Source organism: Neoarius graeffei, chromosome 5 (genome assembly GCF_027579695.1).
Source record: "Neoarius graeffei isolate fNeoGra1 chromosome 5, fNeoGra1.pri, whole genome shotgun sequence".
In the NCBI taxonomy this organism is placed as follows: domain Eukaryota; kingdom Metazoa; phylum Chordata; class Actinopteri; order Siluriformes; family Ariidae; genus Neoarius; species Neoarius graeffei.
The window spans coordinates 30556660-30569249 of NC_083573.1; the positions used below are offsets into that span (position 1 = coordinate 30556660).

General features: G+C 41.4%; 1 protein-coding gene across 1 annotated transcript; it reads left to right on the forward strand.

The window, feature by feature from the left end:
* The first annotated feature begins 2105 nt into the window (after positions 1-2105).
* On the forward strand, positions 2106-4147 carry LOC132886232 (uncharacterized). Its single transcript, XM_060920796.1, has 3 exons — positions 2106-2670; positions 3663-3831; positions 4018-4147. Exons 1-3 carry the CDS (start codon positions 2367-2369, stop codon positions 4145-4147), a joined length of 603 nt encoding a protein of 200 aa, XP_060776779.1. The 5' UTR covers positions 2106-2366.
* The last annotated feature ends 8443 nt before the right edge of the window (positions 4148-12590 follow it).

A 12590-nucleotide genomic window follows, 5' to 3' on the forward strand; every position in this document is an offset into this window, starting at 1 on the left:
ACAATTGTGACTATCTTTCCGAATACCACCTGTACTCGGTAATGGCACCAAGTACAGGAATGAAGTGCATTCGCATTAATGACTTAGTAGATTTTTATCCTTTGACTTCATACAGTACATTGTTAAAGGGCACAGAGTTATTCCTCTGAAGCACAGTGTTTTGTCAGTGTGATCTCATGTTTCTATTATGTAGTCTAGGGCTACTGCCAGAAATGTTTTAGAGTAGGCCCAAACCTTTTTTATTACATATTGTACCCCACTGCTCAAAAGTTACAGTAGGCATGCTGATTTGGCCACATGTGGAGAAACATGAAATTCAAAATTCACATGCCTTGGATCAGAATTCAAAGAGATTAAAAAAAAAAACTCTTTTACTATAGATTTGGCAAGTGGGCCAGGAACAAGCATAGGTTATATTTTTGTTAACATTTAACGGCCCCTGGTTGGTAAGGTGAGAATCATTATGGGAAAATCAATATTATTTTTTTGCAGCCTCAGCGCAAATAAGGTGTGACCTTATAGACAACCTCGGCATTCTGTTGAAGGGGTTAAAAAACCTATGTCAATCGAATTTTTTTAAGAAAATGGAGAAGCTTGTGTAGTCTAAATCACAATGTTGCTACCAAAAAGCTAAAACAGGAAATCTAGCTAACTACAGTAGCGCGACTGACAAGCCGGATTCGAGACGGGTATCCATGGTTATGGAATGACATGCTTGCCTACTCTCCTCGATTTTATGTAATATCTCATTAGTCATTGTCTTTTACAGCTTGTTCACACCAATCTATATACTACAGTGATCAAACTCTTCAATGAACAGTAGTAGGTTAACCAAAGGTCATTCTGTGATTGTTGTAAGAACGTACGATTATCATCTTGCCTGTCTAGAGTCTGGCTTGCTAGTTGCGCTGCTGTAGTCCACTAGATTTCCTGCTTTAGCATTTTGGAAGTAACATTGTGATTTTGACTACACAAATTCTCTATTTTCTTCAAAAATCGATTGACCCAAAGTTTTCTACCAAGCCGTCAGGATGCTGTTCTGTTGCTCACACCTTATTTGCATTAAGGCTGCAAAAATAACATTGATTTTCACTTGCCAACTCTATAAGCCACACAGATTGACAGTGTTGGAGATAGATTGAGGAGATAGAGAGGGTCCAGGTGAAGGGCAATCCTGGTCCTGGTCTTTAAAAACAAAACACATACAACTACAACAGTTAAAGGACATTATGAGTGATCTCCATTTTCAGTTTAGACATATGGGTAAAAAAAAAAATACAACTAATCAGATCAGCACTGCATACTGCAATATAGATCATTGTAAATCTCTTCAACTGTATATATCGTTATATGTGTTGAATATGTATGTGTTGTGTTGAATGAATATTTATTTTCCCCACAGTCTAGAGAAATGGCATTTCTGCGAGGGGCCATTAATGAGGTCTTTCCGGACCTTCCGGAAATATCAAAAAGCATGCTTGAAGAGCGACTTCAAACTCTGGGCATCGAATCAACCGACGACTTTCAATTTATTCAAGAAGATGATATCTCCTCGGTCTTGAGGCCAATTCAAGCCCGAAAGGCAGTGGCTTTTTGGAAACTTAAATGTGAGTTGCAGTATGAAGTGCTGATCTGATTAGTTGTATTTTTTTTTTACCCATATGTCAAAACTGAAAATGGAGATCACTCATAATGTCCTTTAACTGTTGTTGTTGTATGTGTTTTGTTTTTAAAGACCAGGACCAGGATTGCCCTTCACCTGGACCCTCTCTATCTCCTCAATCTATCTCCAACACTGTCAATCATGCGGCAGGACCAGACTGGGCCGACAAATTTTAAGTCCCATGGAGCTCCTTTCCTGAGGAGTTGATGCAGTCTCTGGAGAGAGGCCACAGGCCGAGACCTGCTTTACGTAGAGAATTGGTGAGGATTGTGGTCAAAGAAATGCTGAGAACTTCGTCTTTGGTCAGTAAAAGAAATTCTGTAGATGTAGCCCAAAAAATAGTGTCAAGATACCCCAAATTCTTACGTCATTGAGGGAGACGTGATTGGCACTGGCTATCACTCCCTAGCCAAACAAATCCAGAATCGTGTGGAGAATTCAAGAAGGTTCACAACACCAAAAATAACTCAAAGAAGGTTCTCTGATACAGAGATCGCATCAACCAAAAGAGCTGCAATTCAAGATACATATGGGTGTATAAAATGGGAAGTGAAGTTCTTGCTGCTTGGGGAAACAACAGAGAGCCAACAAGACAAAAAAGAAAAATTGAAAAATCTATTTCTGCAACAAAATGACGACCTGGAAGAGGAGGAGGTGAGCTCAATGATGAAAGGGACTTATTTCACTCAACGAAAAGAGGTAAATGAAGGACGAGCAATACAAGACCTTAGGAAAGACTGGCCTTTTTGGTTTATGGAAGTGGGAATGGCTGTCCACCACGGTAGCTGCCAGCAAAAACAGGAATCTGTGCCAAGCCACAGCCAAGCTTGAAGTCACTAGGGGAGAACACACAGGATCTTCTGCAGATGTCGTGGAGATGGTGTTGCTTCTTCTCACTTACTTTGGTGAAAAGGAGGAGGCCACATTTTGCCATGTCGACGAGACCTGTCTGGCCGAAGAAGTGGACTTTTCCAACGTTGCCTTAACTCCCACGATAGTCATATGTGGTACGTGAACTTTTAACTCTCCACAACTGTCTCACTTTCTTTCCCTTCTTTCTCTCTATCCTCTGCCTTTCTACCTGCCCTCCCCAAACACATGCTCTTTCTCTTCCTCCTCTCTCTCTATGCTTCGGTTCCTCTCCTCACTCCCCCCGTCATGCACTATCTTGCTCCTTCCTTTCCTGCTCTCTCTCACTATCCCTCACTCTCCTCTCATTCTGTCCTCTCCCCTTCTCTTTACCCCTTCTGTCAGACACACTTGTACACTTTCTCCCCCTCTTTCCCTTGCTCTCTTTCTCCATTCACTCTTTCTCTCATACCCCTCCACCACCACACATTTTCTCTCCCTCCTTTCCTCCCCTCTATCATGCTTAGTGTATCCCTCACTCCTATCCTCTCCCTTTCTCTTTTTCCTCACTCTTTCTCCCTTTCTCTCGCATTCTATCTTCTCCCTTTCTCTCTCATTTACTTCACCCTCTCTCTCTCCTTACTTCTCTCTCTCACACACACACACACACACACACACACACACACACACACACACACACACACCATGTGTCCCTTACCCCATATTCCATATTTAATGGTAACAATATTGTGTTTAGGGCGGCACGGTGGTGTAGTGGTTAGCGCTGTCGCCTCACAGCAAGAAGGTCCGGGTTCGAGCCCCGTGGCCGGCGAGGGCCTTTCTGTGTGGAGTTTGCATGTTCTCCCCGTGTCCGCGTGGGTTTCCTCCGGTTTTCCCCACAGTCCAAGACATGCAGGTTAGGTTAACTGGTGACTCTAAATTGACCGTAGGTGTGAATGTGAGTGTGAATGGTTGTCTGTGTCTATGTGTCAGCCCTGTGATGACCTGGCGACTTGACCAGGGTGTACCCCGCCTCTCGCCCGTAGTCAGCTGGGATGGGCTCCAGCTTGCCTGTGACCCTGTAGAAGGATGAAATGGCTAGAGATAATGAGATGAGAATATTGTGTTTTTATTTTTTGTGTTCTTGTAGGACAGTCCTGTTTTTCCTCACGATGGATGATGCTCAGCCTTGATCGGGTCATCGTGAATGACCAGATGACGTCTTTCATCCAATCACTGTGCATGATGTTTGGCAGTTATTACTGTTTTAATATTCATTACCCATCACAGCTCGCATCCACCCTGGAGTTTCTTCAGAGGTATGTTTTTTGTTTTGTTTTGAAGTAAATACCGTACAGTTTGGCTTTATTGAATGACTGAACTCCCTCTGACTTTGGTCTGAGGGAAACATATATTTTGTTTTCTTTTATGACGTGAATGATTTTATGATTATATTATTCTATTAAATCTGTTTTTATTCCTCTCCTCTAACCTTCTTCCCCTAGATGTTTCTTCTCCATTAACCCTGAGAAGGGAACCAAAGTGGAGAAGACCAGTACAGCCCACATGCAGGTCAACCCTCGTGTACTCACTCTGATCCAAGACCTGTCAGACTACGAGTGGCGTGACGTTTAACAATGTAAGAGTTACATGTATAATTCAACTTGTATGGAATTTAGAATGTAGAAAATCAGTCAAGGGCTAATCCAATTTTTTTTTTTTAACTCAACACCTCCAGCAAATTATTGAATCTCACTACTGAATGTTCAGACCCTCTGTTCGAAGAGAAGTGTAGAAAGAGGGGCTGGGTTTATTACCAGGTTAGTCCTAGTCTTTAACAGTTCATGTATTTTTTTTCTACATTTCTATTCAAATGAATGACATTTTTACAGAATCAGTCAAGGGCTAATCCAATTTTTTTTTTTTTTAACTCAACACCTCCAGCAAGTCATTGAATCTCACTATTGAATGTCCAGACCCTCTGTTTGAAGAGAAGTGTAGAAAGAGGGGCTGGTTTTATTACCAGGCTAGTCCGAGTCTATAACAGTTCATGTAATGTTTTTATACATTTCTATTCAAATGAATGTTGACATTTCTACAGATGTGATGTGTTTTGTTGCTGTTATTCCCTATAGCTGTTAGTCAACACATTCATGAAAACTGAGGCTTTATGTCTGACTTTGATCTGACTTGATGTATTTTTGAACCTATGTAATGTTTCCTTCATAACCTCTAGTAAAACTTACTTGAAACAAAATTGCTTTTACTATTGTTAGTCATTCTTACTTTGAGTTGTGTATAAAGTGAACTTAAAGTCTTTTTACTTGCAAAATGTACACATTAGTTTATGTATAATATACAGTACACATTATAGTTTCTAAATTCTGCCAAATTAAAACTGCTTACTTGCATAATGGAATTAAGTAAACTGAAAGCTCAAAAAAAAATAATTGTAATATTCAGGCCACATGTTGTACAAGTGTAAATAATTATTATTTTTCAGTGAGACTAAATGCAGTGTGATGTACAATACACAAGAAATAGATGTAAATCTTACTGAAATATATTGTTTTTAGTATAATGTTAATGTGACTGAATTCCAATGATTATACTGGTTTAAAACGTAAAATTTACATTTTTCTTCGTAAAGGTTGTTATAGTTTTGATGTATATTTTACGGAATTGTTCTGGCAACCAAAGTTGCCAGCATTATTCCGTATAAGTGACAGGATTTTCTTATACAGTATACAGACAAAATCAGTTAACTTAACAGCTTTATAATGAGACTTTTTACAGTGAAATAATGTTTAAATAATTATATTTTTCAGTAAGGCGGCACGGTGGTGTAGTGGTTAGCGCTGTCGCCTCACAGCAAGAAGGTCCGGGTTCGAGCCCCGTGGCCGGCGAGGGCCTTTCTGTGCGGAGTTTGCATGTTCTCCCCGTGTCCGCGTGGGTTTCCTCCGGGTGCTCCGGTTTCCCCCACAGTCCAAAGACATGCAGGTTAGGTTAACTGGTGACTCTAAATTGACCGTAGGTGTGAATGTGAATGGTTGTCTGTCTATGCCCATGTTTACATTAGACCGTATCAGCGGATCATCAGATTAATGTTTTTAAAACGATTAGTGTGCACACAGCAACACCAATACACGATTTGCGTGCACACAGCAACACCAATACACGGATACGCTCGGCTCCGCAGGCATCCTGCACTCCAAATCACTCCGCCCTGAACAGCGAGTGCCCTCTGGAGGGTGCGCACTCCGGCCTTGCGCAGCTCACAGAGCGCGCGAGTGAAGTGCACAACCAGTAATTCGGGACTGAGCCGCTGTGTGTGTGATCCCAGCGCATATCACTTACCACTTGCAAGTGAAAGGATGGCAAGCCTAAAGACAATCATAACTACACAATGGGCAGTATTTGCATCAGTATTTGCAGTATTTTCATACTTTTATACTCTTTAATGAAAGGTGATACAAGGCGGAAGTCCACGCCGTTTTTCAGCAGTCGCGTCACATGACCAACACCAGCGAATCAGGAAGGTGGATGTCACAGTGACGTTGTCCAATGACGACGCCAGCTAGAGCTCAGCACAGCGTATCCGCGTATCTCAATGTTTACACAGCACCGGAGCTGACACAATCTGGATTGAATACGTGGACCCTGGCGGATTCCCGTTTTCCGGCGTTTCCAGGCGGTTTAATGTAAACGGACAGTGCATCCGCGAAGAAAACGAGACAGATACGGTCTAATGTAAACTTGGCCTATGTGTCAGCCCTGTGATGACCTGGTGACTTGTCCAGGGTGTACCCCGCCTTTCGCCCGTAGTAAGCTGGGATAGGCTCCAGCTTGCCTGCGACCCTGTAGAAGGATAAAGTGGCTAGAGATAATGAGATGAGATGAGACGAGATATTTTTCAGTGAGATGTAATGCAGTATGATGTACAATACACAAGAAATAGATGTAAATCTTACTGATATATATTGTTTTATTAGTGTAATGTGAATGTGACTGAATTCCAATGATTATTATACTGGTTAAAAACGTAAAATTTACATCTTTCTTTGTAAAGGTTATTACAGTTTTGATGTATATTTTACGGAATTGTTCTGGCAACCAAAGTTGCCAGCATTATTCCGTAAAAACGACGGACTTTTTTTTTTTACAGTGTGTGCATGGCAGGGTTGTAAGGAGAAAGCCACTGCTCTCCAAAAAGAACATTGCTGCTCGTCTGCAGTTTGCGAAAGATCATGACCATCTTGTATGAAAATCTGATGTTTTAGGTCATATTTATGCAGAAATATAGAAAGTTCTAAATGGTTCACAAACTTTCAAGCACCACTGTAGGTTCCAGTGTGTTAAGGTAACCTGCTCTACAGTAAATATGGCTGTATTCACTTCAGTTAAATTAGTTAAATTCCCTTTAAACATGCATACAAATAAAGCATTTGGTGTAGATTCAGTGTGGTATGACAAGACCACAGTTGTCTCCCTTCCACTTCATGTGGTCAATTAATTATTACATTATCTGGTCCAACTGTAACACACAGTACACACTCACTTTCTGTCAGATTAAGCCAACATATTTCTTCAGCTTAAAACAAATCAGTACCAGGAATATATTTGTACTTACAGGCCCACTTTACACGGGGACGGTCTGAAACAAAAACGCAAAAGTCCGTTTTCGTTCTCACTTTTTTCCGTGTCTACACGACCGTTTTCAAGGAGGAAATCTGCGTCTATACGGTGACGCATAAATGTGTGGAATTCAATTGGATGTTGTAATAGAGTGTGCCGAGCGGATGGAGTAGTCAGTCAGAATGATGAGCAAAACAAGGAAAATTCTTGTACAAAAATAGTTTTCTTTTTATTCTTAAGCCGGCAGTTAACACAAACAGGACAAACAAAAAAAACCACTGATGACAAAACCAAACAAAAAAAAATTCTGGGACAAAATGCCCACGCAAGCTAGGCTACTCTGGCATTACTCACACAGAGCTCAAGTCATGCGTCCTCTCCCTGCGGAGGCCATCTCCCCAACGAACAGTGCAGCGCATATTTAAAAGACTATGGCACAGTCTTAACACAATTAAAATCAATCAACACATCTAGACAGATTTTAACAGTTCTAAACATTTTCACTGCATGCATTACACTCCTACAACAATGTGCAGACCTTAAATATTACAACAAACACTTACGTAAGATTTTTAGACCATTTCTCTCCGCTCTAATGAGCTGCTTTCCCGCGCATCGTGGAAGAAACCTGGAAAAGCGCTTTCAGACCTGCGTTCTGGTTTGGTCCCGCACCCGGAAGACTACAGCAGGTAAATGGCTACAAACATTTCTGGCTGATGTTAGATAAACTCTAGTAGAAAAGGATTCAGATGTTAAACGTGCGCACTTAATGAATCTTTACACGCTATTGTTTATAGTGAATACTAATAAATGCTTGCGCTGTTTAAACCCGTCTTTTACTATGAACACATGTACCAAACATTTCAGGGCCCTGTACTACGAAGCGGGTTTTCTGGCTTACCAGGGTAACTTCGAGAGCAACTTGATCACGTGCAGCGTAACTTCCCGATTAACCCATACTACGAAAGTTGGCTATGTTCAAACCGAGGTATGCTGCCATGGCAACTTACGCTGCATCTCAAACCTGCTCGTCTCAGGTTATGTTCTTGGTTAACCCGAGGTTTCCGATTAACCACACCCTTTTTAAACACCACCTCTCCACCGACATTTCCTCTAGAGACAATGCCAGCGTACCTGGATGACCCGTGCGATATCGGAGCGCAGATTAGAGATGGGATTTATGGCTCTTTGATCGCATCTTTGTGATCCGTTCTTTGAAAAGAGCCGTTCGAAAGACTGGCTCATTTGGCTCTTTTTAAATATTTATTCAGTTTTAAGAAGACAGCGTCTAAAGAAGCCAGATCCCTCTGCTTAGACAGTGACATCAATATTTCTGGACATACCTTTTATATAAAGCAACCTAGACTTACATTATTGTAACCCCTAAACGCTCATAAATAACCATTAAAAAACGAGGGCTTCAATGAATGTCCATCCAGAACGGCTTTTCTGTAAAAAAAAAAAAAAACCCACTCAAGAACATAGTTATCAAGAACGCAAGAATATTTTATAGAAAAACACTTGTTTTACAAAAATATTTAAGTCTGAGATACAAAATAGATAAAACTACAATAAATAACACAAGAACTAGTTATCACACAAGAACATTTTAATAGAAAAAAACAAACTTTCTATATTAAAAATATTGAAATTGTAACAAAAATAGATACAACTATAAACAGTCAGATAAATAGATAAAGTTATAACAAGAACACAAGATTATTTTAATAGGAAAAAACAAACTATTAATGCAAAAAATATATTATTATTAGAAAAATAGATACAACTAGACAAACAGATAAATAAATAAAATACACAAAAATAGAACAAACAAAATGACGATAGAATAAATTAAATGAACGTCCGTGCAAAGTAGTTTTCCCACAATATTATCATTAATATCACACAACAACATTATAAACTATATACAAAACAATTTGAACTAGGCAAACAGATAAAACTTGAATAAATAAAAGGCAAATGAATGCTTGCTTGCACGCGCGCATGCACACACACACCATTATGAATGATGTTTTTATATTTCATTTTCACCTGTTGCCAGGTGCGTTTGGCACTGCTGTTGCCTCTGAAATGTTCACAGGACATACACCAACTTAGTCAAAGGGACTGAACAGTCAGTCATCCTAATTCATGTGACTCTGTGCACATATCAGCTTAGGCTACTCCATGAATTTACCATACCAAATTTTATTCAGGATTTTTCGGACATTAAACAAGCTATATATGACTGGGGCCACGTCGAAGGACCATTTTCTGTGACTTGTGATTGATCATGAAGCTTTCTCTCATCCGATACTTCTGTTCTGGAACATGTAGAAGGGAGAATGACTTGCGCATTTACCCGATCGGCAATTCGTTGCCAACATGCTTGCCGCTCCTTATTGGCAGCCGCTGTGTTAGATTTTGCTCTTAATGTTGTTTTGAACTCCTCGTAGCTTTGCATTATGACAGCGCATTCTTCCTCCGTGAAGTACGGCGACCGTGCCATTGTGAACAGTGGTGATTTGCGCTGATAACCTCCCCTTTCACGTGAACGCGCATTAACCCTGATTAGGTTAACACAGGTTCAACAAATCAACTTCATAACTGGCGTCGTAGTACCGTTTAACCCCAAACAAGATAACCAGGTTTTGTCAACCCCGGTTTAGCGGGGGAACCCTGGGTTACTTCTGGGTAGGTTAACCTCCGTTCGTAGTACAGGGCCCAAGTTTACATATCTAAAAGTTGTAACAAATGTACCCGTAACAAAACATACTTGTAAAGTCCCCATTACCAAACCCACAGCAAACGTACAACACATTGTATTTGGAATGTCTTTGCAACTGTGGTTTAGTCCATTGCACTTGACCATTGAAACATGACCAGCGGGAGGAACCGCTGTTTAGTGACAGACGCATTGCGCTCTGTCACAGATGTGCATGCCAGGTGGCTAGGTGGTGCTGTGAAAGACCTCCGCTATGTCTGCACACATGCGCAACGTCTTCCGTCTTGTCTGATCTGCACATCTGCGCCGCGAAAATTTTGACTACTCTGGCTATGGAGCACTTGCATGTGACGTCACATCCGCTCCAGATTGTAGACAAACGCCATCTTGGCGGTCAAGCGCCATATTTCCGCCGCCTTTCCGACGCTGACTTTCATTTTTTTTTTTTTTTTGCTGAAATATTCAAAAATTACCGTGCCACAATGCCGGATACTTGCATGGCATATAAATGCCACAACAGGAGAGGTCAGAAAACAGGAAGAAAGTTTCATAGGCTGCCACGGGACCCTGACAGGCGCGCAAAATGGATTGCTGCTATCAGCCGGGCCAATCCAAACAACAAGAACAAGGCATGGGTACCGACTGGAAGGAGCGATCACTGGCGCCTGTGCAGTGACCATTTCATCTCCGGTTCGTCATGTATTTATTTCAGTATATCCATGTGGTTATTTGCAGCATAAGTTTTATGACTTGCTCTAATAAAAAAATTCCGGGAAGTGGGAGCCTGAGAAAAGAGGGTTGGGGCGGGGGTGGATTGGGTCTTTAGCGGTGTGGTACGAAAAAAAACAGTAAAGAACTTATAAGAATTTACCACTGTCTTAGTAGTAAATCCTTATAAATATAAGGATCAATCCTTATAAGGACTTATAAATAAATATATATGCCCACACATCTTTAATTCTAAGAATTATGATTTCAGTATTGCTAATTAAGGTAAAAACTAAGGAAATTAAACTGGACAAATACGTTTTTATTTCATTAAGCAGGTTTACCATATATACAGTAATAGTGATAGACTACTGATACTTGATCTAACTGATAATATAAAATATTCAACCATAATCGGCTGGTCAGTGCTATGCTAGATACTACTGATATATCTAGCATCAGTTAAGTGACTTACCCGGCCAATGACGATAGTTTTTTTTTTCTTCTTTACAAGATGCCACATCTTAGGCCGAATCCCATTTCACCCCTTGGACCAACCCCTTGGCCCTTCCCCTCCATTTTGCGCGTTCACGTGAAGGGGTAGGGGTATCCCAATCCCAGTTAACGCGGAGGGGTAGGGGAAGAGGTAGGGCTTCTGTACCCCTCCAAACGGAGATTTTCCTGGAGCTGACTCCGAACGAAGGGGTTTGAGTGATTTCCCACAATGCCATGCGGATTTCAGCGAGATTTCATGCGGATTTCAGAAAGATGGTGGTTCCCGCGGCGAAAGATTGTCATAAATTTATTTTCTCCATTATTTACGTGTTTTAAGTTGTTATCCAGAGGAAACACGCCGCTTGATTCGCTTTCGAGCTGAGAATGAGCAGCGATTTCTGAAATCCAAGCTGCTGCTAAAAAGCTTTGGGAGTGAGTATTGTTTTCGGTTGCTTTACTGCGTACGTTTTGTTCTGTTATTCTCGCTTTTATTGTTTACATGAGTGTTCTGACACCTCATTCTGTCGGATGTGGTGCACGAAGCGCCAAAGATATCCCATTCAGTGGTGTTAGTTAACAAATCACACCCTGCCAGCAGAGATTTCTGGTTCTGGCTCTGACTGTAGCGGCTGGTCGCAGCCAATGACGCATTTGGTCGCGTTTTGCTAACGTAAACGCTGACGGAGGTACGCGATGACGTATGCGATCGTTGAAGGGCTATCCCAATACGTAAGGGTTGAATTTCAAGCCCTATCCCTTGTAGCTCAGTTTCAAGGGGAAGGGCCAAGGGGAAGGCGGAGGGGGAGGGGTAGGGGTAGAAATTAGAATTGGGATTGGGCCTTAGGGGGGCTGACAAATCCTGAATTTCTGTAGCGATAACTCTCCAGAGATTGCCATGTACACACGTAGCCGGGTATTTTTAAAACCGAACATTTTTCCCCCCTCCGTTTATAAAAATGTTTTATCCACACCACCTCGTCTTCGAAAAAAAATCCCTTCCACACATAACCGAACATCTGCGTTTTCAATCACATTCATAAGCATTCCAAACCTGTAGATGGCTATTTCCCCAAATCCTACCCCCAATCACATCGCCTGTGCTCTTGGAGCAGTAGTTGGGCTTCTAAAATTAAACATGTAAATAGCACCTGCACAATAATTAACGCTTTCAAGGCACTACTCCGATCCATTACTCTTTAGCTAGCCGCACACTACGCCGATTTTCAGCTTACCGAGCCAACTGAAGTTGCGAGTCAGGCGTAAAGACTAGTTTTCGATGGTACCGACTCATCTCTCAGCCGATTCGAAAAACTAACCGGGAGCCAGACTGATCGGCGAGAGTCGCTAGCAATAGCCAATCATATCTTTCGCATATAACACGTGACATCATTAAACACAATTTCTAGCGCGAGAAATACGTGTTGGTAGCACCTAATGCAGGTATATACTGTAATTCCATAGACTGAAGCTTTATCCATAGACACAGTGGGCTGGAAAGCCACTCTGCTCAAGTTG

Bases quoted from the DNA above. Each gene is read 5' to 3' on its own strand.
- LOC132886232 (XM_060920796.1), top strand. From the start codon at position 2,367: ATGAAGGACGAGCAATACAAGACCTTAGGAAAGACTGGCCTTTTTGGT. The intron at 2,671-3,662 runs GTACGTGAACTT...GTGTTCTTGTAG, and splicing joins TCCCACGATAGTCATATGTG to GACAGTCCTGTTTTTCCTCA. The intron at 3,832-4,017 runs GTATGTTTTTTG...TTCTTCCCCTAG, and splicing joins ACCCTGGAGTTTCTTCAGAG to ATGTTTCTTCTCCATTAACC.